At 40.6% G+C, this 17001-nt stretch overlaps 1 protein-coding gene across 3 annotated transcripts in view; it reads right to left on the minus strand.

Annotated features, from left to right (window-relative positions):
• Positions 1-3178: 3178 nt before the first annotated feature.
• The window catches only part of LOC140273396 (gamma-aminobutyric acid receptor subunit beta-3-like), a 63924-nt gene continuing 50101 nt past the window's right edge, over positions 3179-17001 (minus strand). For 2 of the 3 annotated variants that reach the window (XM_072368976.1, XM_072369055.1), the window contains 3 exons: positions 11650-11897; positions 11389-11457; positions 3179-6614 (listed from right to left, as the gene is read on the minus strand). In XM_072368976.1, coding sequence (XP_072225077.1) covers positions 6243-6614; positions 11389-11457; positions 11650-11897 — 689 coding nt within the window. In that variant the 3' untranslated portion in view covers positions 3179-6242. The remainder of the gene's footprint in view (positions 6615-11388; positions 11458-11649; positions 11898-17001) is intronic. The other variant, XM_072369134.1, reaches the window with a different exon arrangement.

Below are 17001 nucleotides of genomic sequence, written 5' to 3' on the forward strand. Positions count from 1 at the left end.
GTGGACAGATGTGTGCAGGCAGGACAGTCCAGCACACACACTCTGAGTGTATGAAGCTGCTGGAGGTCCTGCAGAATGAGGCCCGACATCGACCTGCTGAAATAACCACGAACCTCCCGGGTAAAGACGCCACCTTCATGGCAGCATCTCTCTCCAAGCCTCCAACATCCAGCTCTGCATCAGTGCTACCTTCACACAGATGAAGCCATCCACACCATCACAGACGCTGGCTTTAAACCTTTCTCTGAGAACAGCCTGGATGCTCTTTCTCATCAGTTTTTCCCAGAAGCAGCTGAAACTTGGACTCATCTGACCTCAGAACACGAGTCCACCGTCTCTCTGTCCATCTGAGATGAGCTCAGGTGTTGAACCATGGCTTCCTCTTTGTGTGACACATTTTTCAAATAGGATTCAAACCGGGGCAAATTTAGAGGTAATGTGAAGCCATTGAGCTTAAATACATTAAGTCGTCTGATCTGTGCCTGAGCATCAAACTCTGCTTTCTGAAGCAAGGACAACAAAGAGGGGGAAGAACTGCACCCTAAGCTTACTGCAACAGTGAACCACTGTGTAATTTGATCTTGTCTGTTGGGAAAATTGGTGGCATGCCCCTTATCTTTAATGTACTTAGCCCTTAAATCTGGCCTATAGCGCACAGACACCCAGTGCACCAACACTCCTTAAATTATGCAGAAACAATTAGGAGGCCTTGAAACTGGAGCACCTTGAGGGAATGCAGTCTTTGCCCAGTGTCATTATTATTACCTGTGCTTTTCTTGCTGCAAAATTAATTTGGTTTGTTCTCAGTGACAATATTTACTGTTGGATTTTTATCTCGGAGCTCTCTATTCAGCAGAAAACTCACACGTTTGAGGAAAACTCAACACTTCTGCTTCCTGTTTGATCTTTTTGCAGCCACTCTCACACAGATAGAGATCTGCACAATATTAGACATGTGCATTCGTGATATTATGAAAGAAAATAATGTTATAATGTTCTCTGCTACCCGGACAAGACCTAGCACCCTAAACAATATGAAAACATGTTATTTTGATCCACATTAAACACAAGAGTGCAGTTGTGGAGTGACAAAATCAAAAATAAGCCCGACCTCCTTCTAATGGCCTAATTATAATCATTAGCTTTCCTTTGTAAACACACATTAACCTCTCCAGTCATCGCATGCTAGCTTAGCTCCTTTTATGCCTCCTGTTCGAGTCTGGGCCCGACTGGCTTTCTCTCTCAGCAGTGACACTGACTTGAACAACTTTAACCAGCATCATTCAGTAAAATAGCATCTTGTTTTCAGCTGGAATACACCTGCTGATCCACAACACATGATTTCACCCAGCTGAACCTGATATTAAAGCTTCAACATCCCGACAAAGTCACTATGCACTGTGGTCAGCACTGCGTTATATTTCGAATACACATGAGCAAATTAAACCTAGCTTATAGATTTACATAACCTTAATGTCTTTACCTTATTGTTTAAAGATAAGATATTTTCCATTATGCCATTTGCTAAATCTTTGTTTGATCTGCTAAAATCTGACTAGTTAAAGGGGAACTCTGGTATTTTTATACCTGGACCTTATTTCTGGCATGAAATACGTTCATCTACTCACAGAGAACAGTTTGGTGAAAGTCGGCGTCCTTCAGAAGATATTTAGATAACTGGAGATCCATATAACGGAGAGAACGGGGCTTAGAGGATGCAGCCTCTAAATAAGGCATTATCTGTCTTTATTTCACCAATACTTTAAGAAGAATGAATGAATGAACGTGTGCTATAGCTCTGTTAGCTCATAGCTGCTGTGTTGTTGTTATTGGCGGCTATCGGGGGGCTTATAGAGGCTTTCTACACACTCGTCTACTGGGATGACGTCATCGACGCCCGCCGCTGCAGCACAGCTCATTCACTCCGGTAAGAACGTCCATCTTACTCAAAGTCGGCGTTCAAGCTGTCAAAATCTGATAAATATCCTGCCATGTTGCACAAAACTATCAGCAGCAAACTCTGTGTGAAGTTAGCCGACTGTCACAGAGCACGGAGTGAATAAACTGTGCTGCAGCAATACCCTCTCAGGTATTGGGTGGGGCCTCTGCCGGAGGGTTTGGGGGCGCTCGGGCTCCTGGGGCCCGGTGCCATGTGGATTGCACACACACACATTCATTAGCCCTGTAGCATGTTCGCTAAGCAGTTGATGCGTTATGCTGTGGTTTCAGGTCATCTATTTCCACAGTTGTGTTGTCTGCGATTGCTGCTACTTGTGCTTGTTTGTTTGTGTTTGTTTGTGTTTGTTTGTTTTTTCTCTGCTTGTCTGCTTTCAGGAGCTCCTGGTGGCTCTCAGGCTGGATTCCCCTCAGAGGCTGAGGATTGTCTTCTGTTTTGTTTTTACAGGTGTAGCAGCAGCATTTCTGTTCTGTTTCTTCTTCTTTGCTCTTCCTCTTTCCTTGTCCGGTTCGGCACTATTACATGTGAAATATTGTAACAAAAATAAATAAATGAGCAGTTGGTGGGCAGCACCAAGGGGAGCTTTACATTCATCTGTTTCACATAAAAGGTATTCAGATTACAATTCTGCTGTCATAAAGCTGGACAGGACAAGGGGGAAGGAAAAAAAAAGAATTTAATGAGTATAATTTAAGTTGGACCAACATGTTTACATGCATTTTAAAAGTCCAGTTTTGGTTGGAATAACAGAATTTTTTCTTCTTAAATTGTTGGTCTGCTGGCAGTTTCTGACTCACCGCAGTGTCCCTGCTCTGATAGAGAGGCGGTTGCGTTGTATGAAGCGGTAACACCAATATTCATCTCCTCAGTAAGTACCAGGGCGTAGGTGCACCGTTCACAAGTACGTTGTTCAATCACCCACCTGTAGACTCGTTCCTCCAGCTGTGGCACAGCTTGCTTTCAGCTCACAGTTAGCTTTCTTTGTTAGCATAAAGTTATCACAAGCCTAGAGTGTGGATAGCAATGTTTACTCTTTGGTTCATGTCAGTCAGTGTGAATTTTACATTTAAAAACACATTAAATTATATATATATTTTGAAATATAAGTCGCAGGACTAGCCAAACTCTTAAAAAAGAGCGAATTATACTCTTCAGATATCTGGTTCTGCCGCACAGTCTGCAGATCGTTAATGGTGCGTCACACAAGCTCGCGATACCAAGTACACGGGTACAATGTATAGCATTTATTCGATGGTTTAACATGGTACTCTATTGAAAAAGGAAGAGAAACATACAGCGATATACAGTATAAATCTAAGCCTAAATACATTTTGTGGCAGCACAGAACATTTCACATTCCATTATGGGACCAAGGCCATACAACACCTGAAGTCTTTGATGACTGTTTTTTGTATTTTTTTGTTGCTTTTTTCTTTTTAACATAGGCTCACATGGCATAGATTCATCTCTAAAATGAGCAGTTGGCAGTTTTTTCGTAAATGAGTTTGCAAAAGGTCTTCATTAAATCCCTCCGAGTCAAGAACTGCTGCATGCATGATAAACAAGTATCTAGAGTTTGTAACGGTCGCCATCTCCACCTTCTCAGCTCCACTTTTTTTAAGTTGGTCATTTAAAAGAAAAAACACGCATACTTTACTTTTAAATCTCATCACATGACCCAAAAGTATTAGTTTAAATCAAAGCTGACCAGGAAGAGCTTTAAAACAGTTATATTTTTAGGTTCAGCCTTATTTACAACACACTGAAACCTCCTCAACATTTCATAGGTACAACTATTATCCTCCAAACTACACAAAGCAGCAGCTCGACATGTCTTTGGAGAGACCGGCTCCATGGCTTCAATAACCTTCAATGCAGCAGATCACCAAACGCTTTGTGCTGAAAAAACAATGTCAAAGCATCTCCTCTAACGTGTTCAGACGAAACTAATCGAATTTTAGACATAAACTGTTTTCCCACAAGTCAATGGAAAGATTTTACCCAAGGAAATGAGATTATACGGTATCCCCATGGCCACTCCAGCCACATATTTGTGTGTATCCCAGAGTTTGGATGAAGGTTTATTAGCAAAAATGGATCTTATCAAATTGGCTTGAAGAATAAAAAGCTCCTTCTGCTTTATGTTTAGATTATTCTATCGGTGCCTTATGCTTTCCTCTTTCTTGGACCCAGATCTCACTTGCATTCAGCCCCATCTACACAGTAGAAAACGACACTTTGGGCCACTCGAACATGGAATCTAACCAGAGTCCAGTCCAGGATGAGGTTATCCCCGCCTCCGGAAAGCAAACTGCGTTTGTGCTGCGACAATCCGAGTGCAATACATTCAGTTCTTTGTCAAATATCAGACTGTACACGTTAATCTGCTCCCAAACCCAGTGTCACCAAGCAGAAAATACTTGTCTCCATGTATTCTTGAACATGCACAAACAGCGGATGTGTTTCGCGTGTCAGTGACTGACCGAGAGTGCTGTGAACGACCGGGTTTTACCTCAGGTGGACTGTTCGCCAAAAGACTTGTACAGGAGAGTTATTCTTATCCACAAAACTATTACACGTTGACATTTGTCCATGGTTGAGCAAGCAGCACAGAAAATAAATGGTCTACCAACGCCCTTCAAATTTCAGTGACCTTATCCATTTCCCATCACACACATGCACATGCACACATTGGTAAAACACCATCACTTCCCCCTTTGTCTCTATTTCTACTCACTGCTTGCAACGTAATAGTGGGTGTGTTACATTCTAATGGAGAAATGATGACCATGGCTCATTATCCTCTCCCTGAAGAATGGATCTGATACATTCAATGCTAGTATGTGCTTATAATTACTCGACAGACTGGTTATCGTGCTCCATCTCCGGACTCTGTGAAATCCATTTGCATCACTTTGCTGCTGTACGGGGGGGGGGGGACACAGAGCTCAACATACGTCACCATGGTCGGCTGTTTGAGTAGGAATGTATTCAGAGTGCCCCAGAAATGCTCAAAAATGGATTTGATGCTTGAAATTGACCTGGTATTGTTTTCACTAAATATTCTGACAATTTATAGGCAGAATAACAATCACAAAATGATCATTTTCATGTTTGGGTTGTACACACAGTATATATATATATCTATAGATATTTTTATAGATATATATATTGTGTATACACACACACCTATGTTGTTATGTACAAAAAACATTGTAATTCCTTCATACTATCACCACAGAAGAATTGGTGTTGAGCAAAAACTAAATAAAATAGGTTAGGAAATCAAATTAATACCTGAAGACACAGAGTACAAAAATATCATAATATTTCATGGGTTAAGAAGGAATTGTGTCGCCCAAAAGGCCCTTGGCAGTTACTTTAAATCAAAGAAAATACAGTTTATAGAGAAAGTTTCAGAAATTTGAGTGCAATTCTGTCATGCAGTTAATGTGAATCTCTGCTGCTCGAAGGTAGAAGTGGAAAAAAGTGGCAGTTTAATTCGTAAGTTGTGCTTATTTTCTCGTAGTTTCTCCTCCACGTAAAACGTCCGGAAAGAATACGTCAGCATTTCTTTGAGTCAAAGATCACCCTGAACGGAAGGGGGATGATCCTCGGCTTTAAATGATTGTGTTTGGGACACGGTTCACCAGATCAATGCACGAAGGAGTGCAGCGAGTAGCAGGAATATCACTGATATTATCAACGAATGTTGTGCCGTAGCTCAAGGCGAAAAAGTTCCTCATTACATGCATTAACAGTGCATAGGGTACCAGTGTTAAATGGATTCTTATATATATATATATATATATATATATATATATTGCCTGCACTCATCTGATCTCCAGTGTTGTACAAGATTTTCTGGATTTTTTTATCTTTTTTGTGGTTAAAAAAATCTTTGCTTTGTCTGTTCTTTGTTGTTTTTCTGCAAATACTGTATCAATTTATAATTTGCTGGCTTTGTATCTCACTATTTACACATTACCGAGAGGGCAAATGTTGGGAAATGACTGTCACAAGTCCCAATTACAGTACATACTTTCAAAAAATAAAAACACCGCGGTGCTAAGGTTCAAAGACTGCAATATAAAAACAATTTAGATGAGAACTCGGTCCAGAACTCTTTAGTCTTTTTGAAGTTTCATTTGTCTCGCAGTGTTGCAGTCTTTGACTCGACAGATTTCATCACGTATAAAAGCAACAGAAAAAAGGAGGACAAACAAACAAAATGAAAACAAAAAAAAGTTGAACAACCAAACAAACAAACAACAAAACAGTCCAATCAGACGTAGTACAACCAGTAGACGAGGTTAAACAGCGAGAACACTGACGGGAAGATGATGCGTGACCAGCGGTCAATGGCATTCACATCCGTCAGGTCTGGGATTTTGATTTTGAGCTGAGAGGATCGTCTCCGCAGGCGGTTGCGTTTCATCTGGGCAGCTCGGTCCAAGGAGTGGCGGCTGGTGGAGCGGGGCCCAATCCCACCGCTCTGCTTGCGGTACTGGATGTGCGACGAGGCGGTGCTGTCCAACTGCACCATGGACTGAGAGTTCCTGATATCTGCCACACTGGTGGTGATCTCCCCTCCTCCTACCTCGTTATGGATCTCCAGGGTGGTCAGGAGGATGTTCCCGTGTCCATGCGGCTCCGCCTGAACGGATAAAGAAGCAAAAAACAATCATTTGTTCATAAATGGAACGGCTGCAGAGGAAAATACCCGAAGTCTTAAGACCCTTGTTCTGCGCTGATAGTGCATCAAAACAGATAACTAAAAGAATACATAAATAATGACAATTTACGCAGGCTATGTTCTGTATTTGTGAATGTTTTTGGCATGGTATGTACTCGGGGTGTGACGATATTTCGTGCCACGAGATCTCGCGAGATTTGTGAGCTATCCACACTTCTATTTGTGACCTGTGGGGGCAGTAATGCGCCTTTGCTACATCAAGCCTGCCAGAACCTAAAGAAGGAGAAGGAAAAGAAGAAGAAGAGGAGAAGGAGAGGAAGCAGCCAGAATGACTACGGAAAATACCGGTATAACCGTTGAAGATGCCCCCGCCACTTTCGAATCGTTTGTTTGGCAGCATTTTGGGGACCCGGCGGAAATGATGAATGGCAGCAGAGTGACTGATAAGTTGTCAGTGATATACTTGGTCAGGCTCTGTTTGCTCTGTATTGACAGAGTAGAATTTAATTTGGTTTTGCACATAATATTGTTTGCACTTGGAAAAAAAAGAAAGATTTTATTTAATTTATTTTAACTTTTATAAATTTTAGTTTTAGTTCAATTTGTGGAAGAAGAAGAAGTTTATTAAAAGCTCTGTTATTATAAAACCTTTCAAAACACATGTGCAACTCGGTTAAATAAAAGTCAGTTGGTCCAGTCATTTATTATGTACCTGTTTGTCATGCTGTAGCTAACCCAGCTGCACGACCTTTGCTGGATTATACCCAACAGAGGTATATTCACCAACTTTGTGTCTATTAAATGCGGTTATAAGTGCCACCAGTCACTCAATAAACCCCACCTAGTGTTAGAAAAGTGTTAATATCAATTAGCATCTGGTGTCGTTACACTTTTCTGACGACAGGTGGCGCTTGAGATCAGGCATAGTTGGTTTTTTACACTATTTTACACATGTGATTGATTAAGGTTATTTTAAAATGGAGGTTTCAGGCTGACAAGCTTGCAGTCACCCTTTTGAGAGGTTGTGAGGTCACGTGCGTGTCACCGGCCCACCTGTGGGTTGTTTGGGGCGTCGTTCAGCTTAAAGGTGTGAATGCACAGTAAGTGTTAGGTAGGTGATAGCTGTGGAAGTGGCCTCAGGTATCACCTACCTTACACTTACAGAGCAACAATGTCTCAGTTTCACACGAGTCTGGTGATAAAACGCCTCGTGTTGATCTGCTGAAAACAAACTGGATCAGAAAGGTGCCCTTGTTATGTGCTAATGGGTGAAAAACATTAAAATTCATCGGCTGAAGACGGAGATCATAATTATAAGCCACCCGGTGTTATACTGTTCTACTAATCATGAACCACGACCCCTCTGTGTGCCATATAAATATAACCGAACAGAAAATCTTTGAAATGTAAGATTTTCCCTGCTGAGTCTAAGCTCTAGTCTAATCGAGGTTAGTTTAGATGAAAACTGTTTATTTCCTGCTGCCGTCTCCCCTCCTTTGTGTTGGATGTGATGCATTTTTGTCAAAAGCTTTAATTCCAGGACCATCAGAATTTGTTCTTTTCTACGTTTTCAACACTAAACAGCAATAGTGTCCCAGCACAGGTTGCTTTGAAGTCTCTTAGTCTGAGTTTGGTCTCCGTTTGCTTGGCCTGTGCCAGTTGTGACATCTGTGAATGTGCCCATAAGGAGTATGAAATTGTCATTTAATCACTGCTCACGAAGCTGCCTCAGTGAAGAGCAACTCCTGTGCTTCTTTCAAACTAATTGCTATTTTATAGCTCATCCTATAAGCACGCTTCAGTGGCCAAAGCTGGGAGAAAATTAGTTTAACGTTCCCCAAACACTTCCGAGTTTCCAAATGTTTAAGTCAAAACAAAGGCAGCAGAGACGGACTTTCTTTCCTGCCCTAATGTGGACATCCTCTGTAACTGAGGGTAACATTTACCGATAACATAATCAGTGATAACATCTTGATAATGAGTAGCTGTTTCTTCTCTGACGTCATGTGTCACGCTCATAGTAGAGTTTATGTGTGCCGTGGTTAAACATTTTAGTAGGTTTTATGAGGATTTACCATGTTTATGTCAAATAATCACGTTATTCTTTCAAATATTGTAAATATTACTGAGTATTTCTGTCTCATTTACTGTTCTAGGACATGAGAACATACAAATGAGCTCCTCCTCTCGCAATATTAAGACAGACACTGCTAAAGCTCACCCAAATTATCCGTTTTCTCTGGCTAAACACACAAAATATCTTGTAAAAACTGAACCATGGGATGGGACAGCTGAGCACATGGTCCCATATCTGATTCTTATTGGCTCCACTGAGCGGAAGCTTCCCATGATTGGGCACCGAATTGGTCCAAAGTGGACGGTTCATTCAGTCAGAACAATTACAAATATTTGGGCTGTGCGAAGCCCTGACTTAGCATTTTAATTTGTCAGTGGTGCCCCAAAAAACCAACTGATCCATGGGGTCAAAATTAAAATCGAACGCATTTTATTTGATGAGCAAATACATTCAGCCGCAGCTAGAATTTGTGTTTAGTTCTTCTGAGTGATGTTTAGCATGCTTCCTGAGTGGGGATACATTGTAAAATGGCATCACTACTGTGTTATTTTCAAGAAATACTCTAAAAATACGTATAAAAGTGGGATTTCTATGGTCTAATGAGGATTTTTCTTCCTCTTCTGAAGCCTTCCACTTGTTCAGAGGGAAGTGATGCTACATCTCCAGTGAATGTTGGCTCAAGATCTGAGATTCAAGAATTATTGGACCTGACCAAACGGCTTTAAAAGAAGATTTATGGGCACATGCATGTGTGTAAGTGCTGTTGTATGTTAGCAGCTTTAATATTTAAAGCATAATCATTACCTCTTCAACCATAAAGAGAACAGGAAGCTGCCCGTCTCACCTTACAACACACCAAGCATCGTCAGTAAGAATGGGAAATGAAATTTTCCAACTGAGAAAATAGGAAAATATCAACATTTCAGCCTTCAGTAAACGCGAGTGTGGCGCAGCAGCTGGCAGCAGCGTGTCAGCTTTTAGCTTGTGTGACCAAAATACCTCGATGAAACAAGTTGAAAACTGTAATCCTGTTGAATTGTTTGACCATTACACGGCAAAACGTTTCCAATAATATCCCATGTATCCAAAAGGCAGAAAAGCCCTTTTGAGCTCTTTCAGGGATTATTTCAGTCATTTCATGATCATAATCATAACAGTTTAATCATACACAGGAGATACAAGAGATAATCCATGCTTATGATGAGTGCGTCACAAAACAGATCAACAGAAATGCCAAGTGCAAATTGATTTGTTCATGCAAATGGAGCAACTGGTGAAGTCCCACATTTAGCTCTTTAAAGGTGCAGATTTGAGCCTCCGTCCCAATAGGATGCGTTTAAATAATATATCACGTGCTTATAAGCTGTGTATGTGTAGCTGATGTAATGATGGACTCTGTTTTTATTCTGTTTTATGCAATTATGACGTATTGATAATCATTTAGTGTCACAAAAGTGAAGAAACATCTCTTAAAAAATGGCTTTTAAGGAACTGGCTCGTGGTGCTACCGTATTTGATGTAATGAATAAGCTTGAATTTACAACCTCAGTTACAAAAAAGTTGGGTCACTGTAAAAAAAATGTAAATTAAAAACAGAGGAAGTGAGACATTTTACTATTAAATGAATAATATGAGCTCATTTTGAATTTGATGCCAGCAACAAGTCTCAAAAAAGTTGGAACAGGAGCAACAAAAGGCTGGAAAAGTAGGTGGAACTAAACATGTAACTAATTAGGTTATTGAACAACAGGTCAGTAGCGTGATTGGGTATAAAAAGAGCACCTCAGAGAGGCAGAGTCTCTCAGAAGACAAGATTAACAGCGATCTGCAGGTAATATTTTGCAGATATAGCCTGAATCCTCCATCAGACAAGAACAGCATTCCTCTTCCAGAGGTGCAGCAGCTGGTCTCCTCAGTCCCCAGATGTTTATAGACGTGTTGCTGCCATCAGGTTCAGGATGACCTGATATTTTTCAGGAAATTTCTAAAATTTCAAAATGGCTGCACTTTATTTTCTTTTTTTCTTTATACACAGCGTCCCAAAAGTTTTGGAAGTGAGGTTAGAAGAAAACGTACGTCAGCTTTTACCTTAGAGGCAGCAATTGGTTTGTTTTTGCCTTGTATTCTTTGGATATACTGACAACTATCACTGATTTTCCATTTAACAATCAATAAGGAACCCGATTCTGAGGAATTCCAGTTCATTTATGCAATGAATTCCAATGTTCTTCATGATTAAATCAAATCGGAGACATAGATTGGCCCATAAAGCCGTCTCCTCAGGTGTCTCCTGTAGTGTCGCTTATTTAAACTGTAAAGACATCGCTTGGGGGGGGGGGACCTCTGCAGTGACTACCCTCTGGAAGTCGGACTGGTTCACCACATCCTGACATGCACCATGAAAAGAAATGACTTTATTGATGAGGCAACACAAACAGCATGCATTACAAGAATGAGCTCTGAGAAGAAGAAACGGCATCGTATCCGACACCAGTTCCCACAATGCATCACTTCCAAACAGGCGATGTCATGGAGATGTCTGTTGCTGCTTCAGTCGTTACATGGATGGAGGGATATTTCTCATCAAGGCAAAAAGAAAAATTAACCACATCCATGTTGGCTGATGGCGATGTCACTAAAAAACCAAACGAAACTCACCGAGCGTGAGTGGCGAAGGCCTTTAACTTGATTGGACCGTTTTAGGGATGCGGTCCTACTACCTGCCTCCTGAGGAGATGAAAATATTCAGCCACATGTGGGGAACAAACGTGTTTGCGTGTGTTTTCACCAACATATTAAACACAGTTAAAAGATTTGCAACAGCTCCTTTCGTTGCTGTCAGACACTTTTCTATGTGTGGAAATAAAATGGAGCAGCACCCCCCCCGAATACTTCGATCCGAGTCCGGTTCAAACCTACCCTCGCCGCGTCGTACTTGGCCGTCCTCTCGTTGTTGGCCTTCTCTGCCTTCTCCGCCAGCTTCTTCTGCATCTGAGGGCCCCTCCCGAAGAAGATGTAGTTGACGAAGGCGTACTCCAGCAGGGCGAGGAAGACCATGACGAAGCAGCCCATCAGGTACATGTCAATGGCCTTGACGTAGGGGATCTTGGGGAGCGTCTCTCTCAGGTGGGTGTTGATGGTGGTCATGGTCAGCACCGTGGTGATCCCTGTGGTTAAAGGGAAAAACTGCTTTATTCTTTAATCCCATTTTGGACCGTTAATTTAGCAGTACAGGAAATTCTACCCATTTTAGAACATTTAGCTGAATTATTTGATGATAAAATATGAAAATACCCAAGTAAATGCTTTTGGAAATCAGTCTAGGACAGTTTTCTTGATGATACATAATACAGCACTTTGTCTTTATGGACCACTGCATCGTTCCTAGCAGAAGACATAAGGTCACAATGAAGAAATCCCCAATAAACGTTGAAGGCGTCACAACAGAAACAGGAATATTCACAGAAATAACTATTTGTTCTGCAGCTGTCGGACCCGGTGCTCTGGGACCGCCTTCCTGAGATGCTTCAGAACAATGCAAAGCAAACGCTGCCTTTCTTTTACTCCCATAGAGCAATTTGTTTGGCTTGTTTTCGTGTTTGATCTTATTTGACCTGCATGAACACAACGGAGGTGGGCGCATAACCTCTGCTTCATTAAAATTCAAAGGTCTACCTCAAAACATCCAGCTTCCCCTTTAGTCATCAAGCAGAAATAACTCATTAGAATAGAGCTGCATGTGTATCTGTATCTGGCTCCCAGCTCTTGCTAACCTTATCCTCTCGGGAGTAACCAATGGCTCTCTCCCTGCACAAGGCACCTTGCATGGGACAAAGAGAAAGAGATGCTGAGACAGAAGAATTACAAACACTAACTTCATGTTGCCATGTGTGCTGAACTCAAGCTTTGTTGGCTTCCACCAAGGTAAATGTTTCCTGTAAAAACTCATTAGGAGCTAGAATTAAAACGGATCAATTTAGATATTTACACAGTGATCACCAGCAAATCTGAACCAGGAATTTGGGGAAAAATGTATGAACTTAACATTTCATATGAGAAATTGATGGTTTTTAAACGGGAGTTGGAGTCTCCTGGAGACACATTACTTTGAAAATTAAAAATAAAAGGTTTTGGTGCAGTTTCATATGAGAAATTGATGGTTTTTAAACGGGAGTTGGAGTCTACGGGAGACACAATGCTTTGAAAATAAATTAAAAAAGAGGTTTTGGTGCAGTTTTATATGAGAAATTGATGGTTTTTAAACGGGAGTTGGAGTCTACTGGAGACACATTGCTTTGAAAATAAATAAAAAAGAGGTTTTGGTGCAGTTTTATATGAGAAATTGATGGTTTTTAAACGGGAGTTGGAGTCTACTGGAGACACATTGCTTTGAAAATAAATTAAAAAAGAGGTTTTGGTGCAGTTTTATATGAGAAATTGATGGTTTTTAAACGGGAGTTGGAGTCTACGGGAGACACATTGCTTTGAAAATAAATTAAAAAAGAGGTTTTGGTGCAGTTTTATATGAGAAATTGATGGTTTTTAAACGGGAGTTGGAGTCTACGGGAGACACATTGCTTTGAAAATAAATTAAAAAAGAGGTTTTGGTGCAGTTTCATATGAGAAATTGATGGTTTTTAAACGGGAGTTGGAGTCTACGGGAGACACAATGCTTTGAAAATAAATTAAAAAAGAGGTTTTGGTGCAGTTTCATGTGAGAAATTGATGGTTTTTAAACGGGAGTTGGAGTCTCCTGGAGACACATTGCTTTGAAAATAAATTAAAAAAGAGGTTTTGGTGCAGTTTCATATGAGAAATTGATGGTTTTTAAACGGGAGTTGGAGTCTCCTGGAGACACATTGCTTTGAAAATAAATTAAAAAAGAGGTTTTGGTGCAGTTTCATATGAGAAATTGATGGTTTTTAAACGGGAGTTGGAGTCTACTGGAGACACATTGCTTTGAAAATTAAAAATAAAAGGTTTTGGTGCAGTTTCATATGAGAAATTGATGGTTTTTAAACGGGAGTTGGAGTCTACGGGAGACACAATGCTTTGAAAATAAATTAAAAAAGAGGTTTTGGTGCAGTTTCATATGAGAAATTGATGGTTTTTAAACGGGAGTTGGAGTCTACGGGAGACACAATGCTTTGAAAATAAATTAAAAAAGAGGTTTTGGTGCAGTTTCATATGAGAAATTGATGGTTTTTAAACGGGAGTTGGAGTCTACGGGAGACACAATGCTTTAAAAATAAATTAAAAAAGAGGTTTTGGTGCAGTTTCATATGAGAAATTGATGGTTTTTAAACGGAGTTGGAGTCTACTGGAGACACAATGCTTTGAAAATAAAAAATAAAAGGTTTTGGTGCAGTTTCATGTGAGAAATTGATGGTTTTTAAACGGAGTTGGAGTCTACGGGAGACACATTGCTTTGAAAACAAAAATAAAAAGTTTTGGTGCAGTTTCGTATGAGAAATTGATGGTTTTTAAATGGGAGTTGGAGTCTCCTGGAGACACATTGCTTTGAAAACAAAAATAAAAAGTTTTGGTGCAGTTTCGTATGAGAAATTGATGGTTTTTAAACGGGAGTTGGAGTCTCCTGGAGACACATTGCTTTGAAAATAAATTAAAAAAGAGGTTTTGGTGCAGTTTTATATGAGAAATTGATGGTTTTTAAACGAGAGTTGGAGTCTACGGGAGACACATTGCTTTGAAAATAAATTAAAAAAGAGGTTTTGGTGCAGTTTTATATGAGAAATTGATGGTTTTTAAACGGGAGTTGGAGTCTACGGGAGACACAATGCTTTGAAAATAAATTAAAAAAGAGGTTTTGGTGCAGTTTCATATGAGAAATTGATGGTTTTTAAACGGGAGTTGGAGTCTACGGGAGACACAATGCTTTGAAAATAAATTAAAAAAGAGGTTTTGGTGCAGTTTCATGTGAGAAATTGATGGTTTTTAAACGGGAGTTGGAGTCTACGGGAGACACAATGCTTTGAAAATAAAAAAAAAAAGTTTTGGTGCAGTTTCATATGAGAAATTGATGGTTTTTAAACGGGAGTTGGAGTCTCCTGGAGACACAATGCTTTGAAAATAAATTAAAAAAGAGGTTTTGGTGCAGTTTCATATGAGAAATTGATGGTTTTTAAACGGGAGTTGGAGTCTCCTGGAGACACATTGCTTTGAAAATAAATTAAAAAAGAGGTTTTGGTGCAGTTTCATATGAGAAATTGATGGTTTTTAAACGGGAGTTGGAGTCTCCTGGAGACACATTGCTTTGAAAATAAATTAAAAAAGAGGTTTTGGTGCAGTTTCATATGAGAAATTGATGGTTTTTAAACGGGAGTTGGAGTCTACTGGAGACACATTGCTTTGAAAATAAATTAAAAAAGAGGTTTTGGTGCAGTTTCATATGAGAAATTGATGGTTTTTAAACGGGAGTTGGAGTCTACTGGAGACACATTGCTTTGAAAATTAAAAATAAAAGGTTTTGGTGCAGTTTCATATGAGAAATTGATGGTTTCTAAACGGGAGTTGGAGTCTCCTGGAGACACATTGCTTTGAAAATAAATTAAAAAAGAGGTTTTGGTGCAGTTTTATATGAGAAATTGATGGTTTTTAAACGGGAGTTGGAGTCTCCTGGAGACACATTGCTTTGAAAATAAATTAAAAAAGAGGTTTTGGTGCAGTTTTATATGAGAAATTGATGGTTTTTAAACGGGAGTTGGAGTCTACGGGAGACACAATGCTTTGAAAATAAATAAAAAAGAGGTTTTGGTGCAGTACGTGGTTGTGTTACCACGCAGGTGCCATCAGTCTTTTCACATGCTGCACCACGTAAACACACATCTCACCCATATTCATGCCAAACCCTGACCTTCTGCAATGCAGTAACTGCGTCTTATTTCATTTCTCTGCTGCTGTATGTAGTTGCGTTGGAAATAAATGGAGCCCATCAGCAGCAAAGCTCTCGTGTAACACACACAGACATGGCATTTGGTGCACGTTCGTCATAAAGTACAGTGAAGAGACAAGAAACAGTCACGGGGTTGGGAGGAGGGAGCAGGATAGCTAAGGTCAGCCCGGCCCTCGGTGTGATTTATTGGCACATTACAAGGTTAGCACCACTCATGGATGTGTGTGCACATGCTCCATGTCTCGGCCACTATTGGGTGGTACTTTTTTTTTGTGCTTAACGTCAGCCATGTTCTTTATAGGTGTTCTTTTAGCCGTGCCATTACTCTCCGTCCTTCACTCCCTCCCCGTTAGGACAATTTAATCAACGGGCCAAGCGCCCACGGGCCTCCCTCCTTTTTCATCACGCTGCTGCGCTCTTCAGGGAGAAATAGTTTCACAGGGTTCCTCTTACGTCTTTTTCAGTCTTCCTCACCCACATTGTACAGTTGCTCCCTGCTCCTTCCTCTTATCCCTTTATCTGTCTCTCCCTCGTCATTTATCCACCGGATCTTGCAATCATTTAGTGGTGGCTGTTCACACTCTGGGTCTTTCTGTACCCTCCTTTTCCCTTGTTTTATGTCCCCAAGTCTCTTCTCCACCTTCACAGCTTGAACAAAGGCAAACAGCAATCAAATCTATTCCAATCAAAAGGCCATTATGCAGCAGGGCTCGAAATTATACGAAGAAAGTGTCATGTAGGAGCAATAAAACGAGATTAGACGAGAGTCGGTTACAGTCGAACACTTGCAGACATGAACTGTAAAAGCTTTGGCCATTTTGTGAATAAACAGCTGACAAAAATATGTTTTAAAAGGTCTAAAACCTGTCTGCCATTCCACTAAAAGTGCTCCTGTGCAAGCCCACACCTTGAATGTTCGTGTAATATGATTAAGAACGAGGTGCATGACTCTGGGAAATGGGCTGCAACCAGATTAGGGTTCGAGCGGGTAATTTGTAACTTTGCAATCCTTGGAAATTGCTCAGGAAAATGAGATTCTCCTTCAAACAATTCAATTGTTTGCCTTCTGCCTCCTTGAATTGATTTCCCCCTGATCATTACACTGCTCTTACTGGTAGGTTGGCACACACAAAAGAATAGCCCGCAGATACCTGCTGAAAGCTCACAATGGGCCATCAGAGAAGTGAATGGACCTCCGGTTGTCTCTCAGTTGCTGAGGTGCACACCGGATATTGGAGCTATCCATTTGCTCACAAACACACAAAATCAGACAAACACTCCAAGGCATACAATAATGACCGGATATTGCATGCATGCCTAAACGAAAGGGAGAGAGAACCGAGCAGCACGAAAGATAA

This window comes from Leuresthes tenuis, unplaced genomic scaffold (genome assembly GCF_036924035.1).
Source record: "Leuresthes tenuis unplaced genomic scaffold, fLeuTen1.0.hap1 SCAF_1, whole genome shotgun sequence".
NCBI lineage: Eukaryota > Metazoa > Chordata > Actinopteri > Atheriniformes > Atherinopsidae > Leuresthes > Leuresthes tenuis.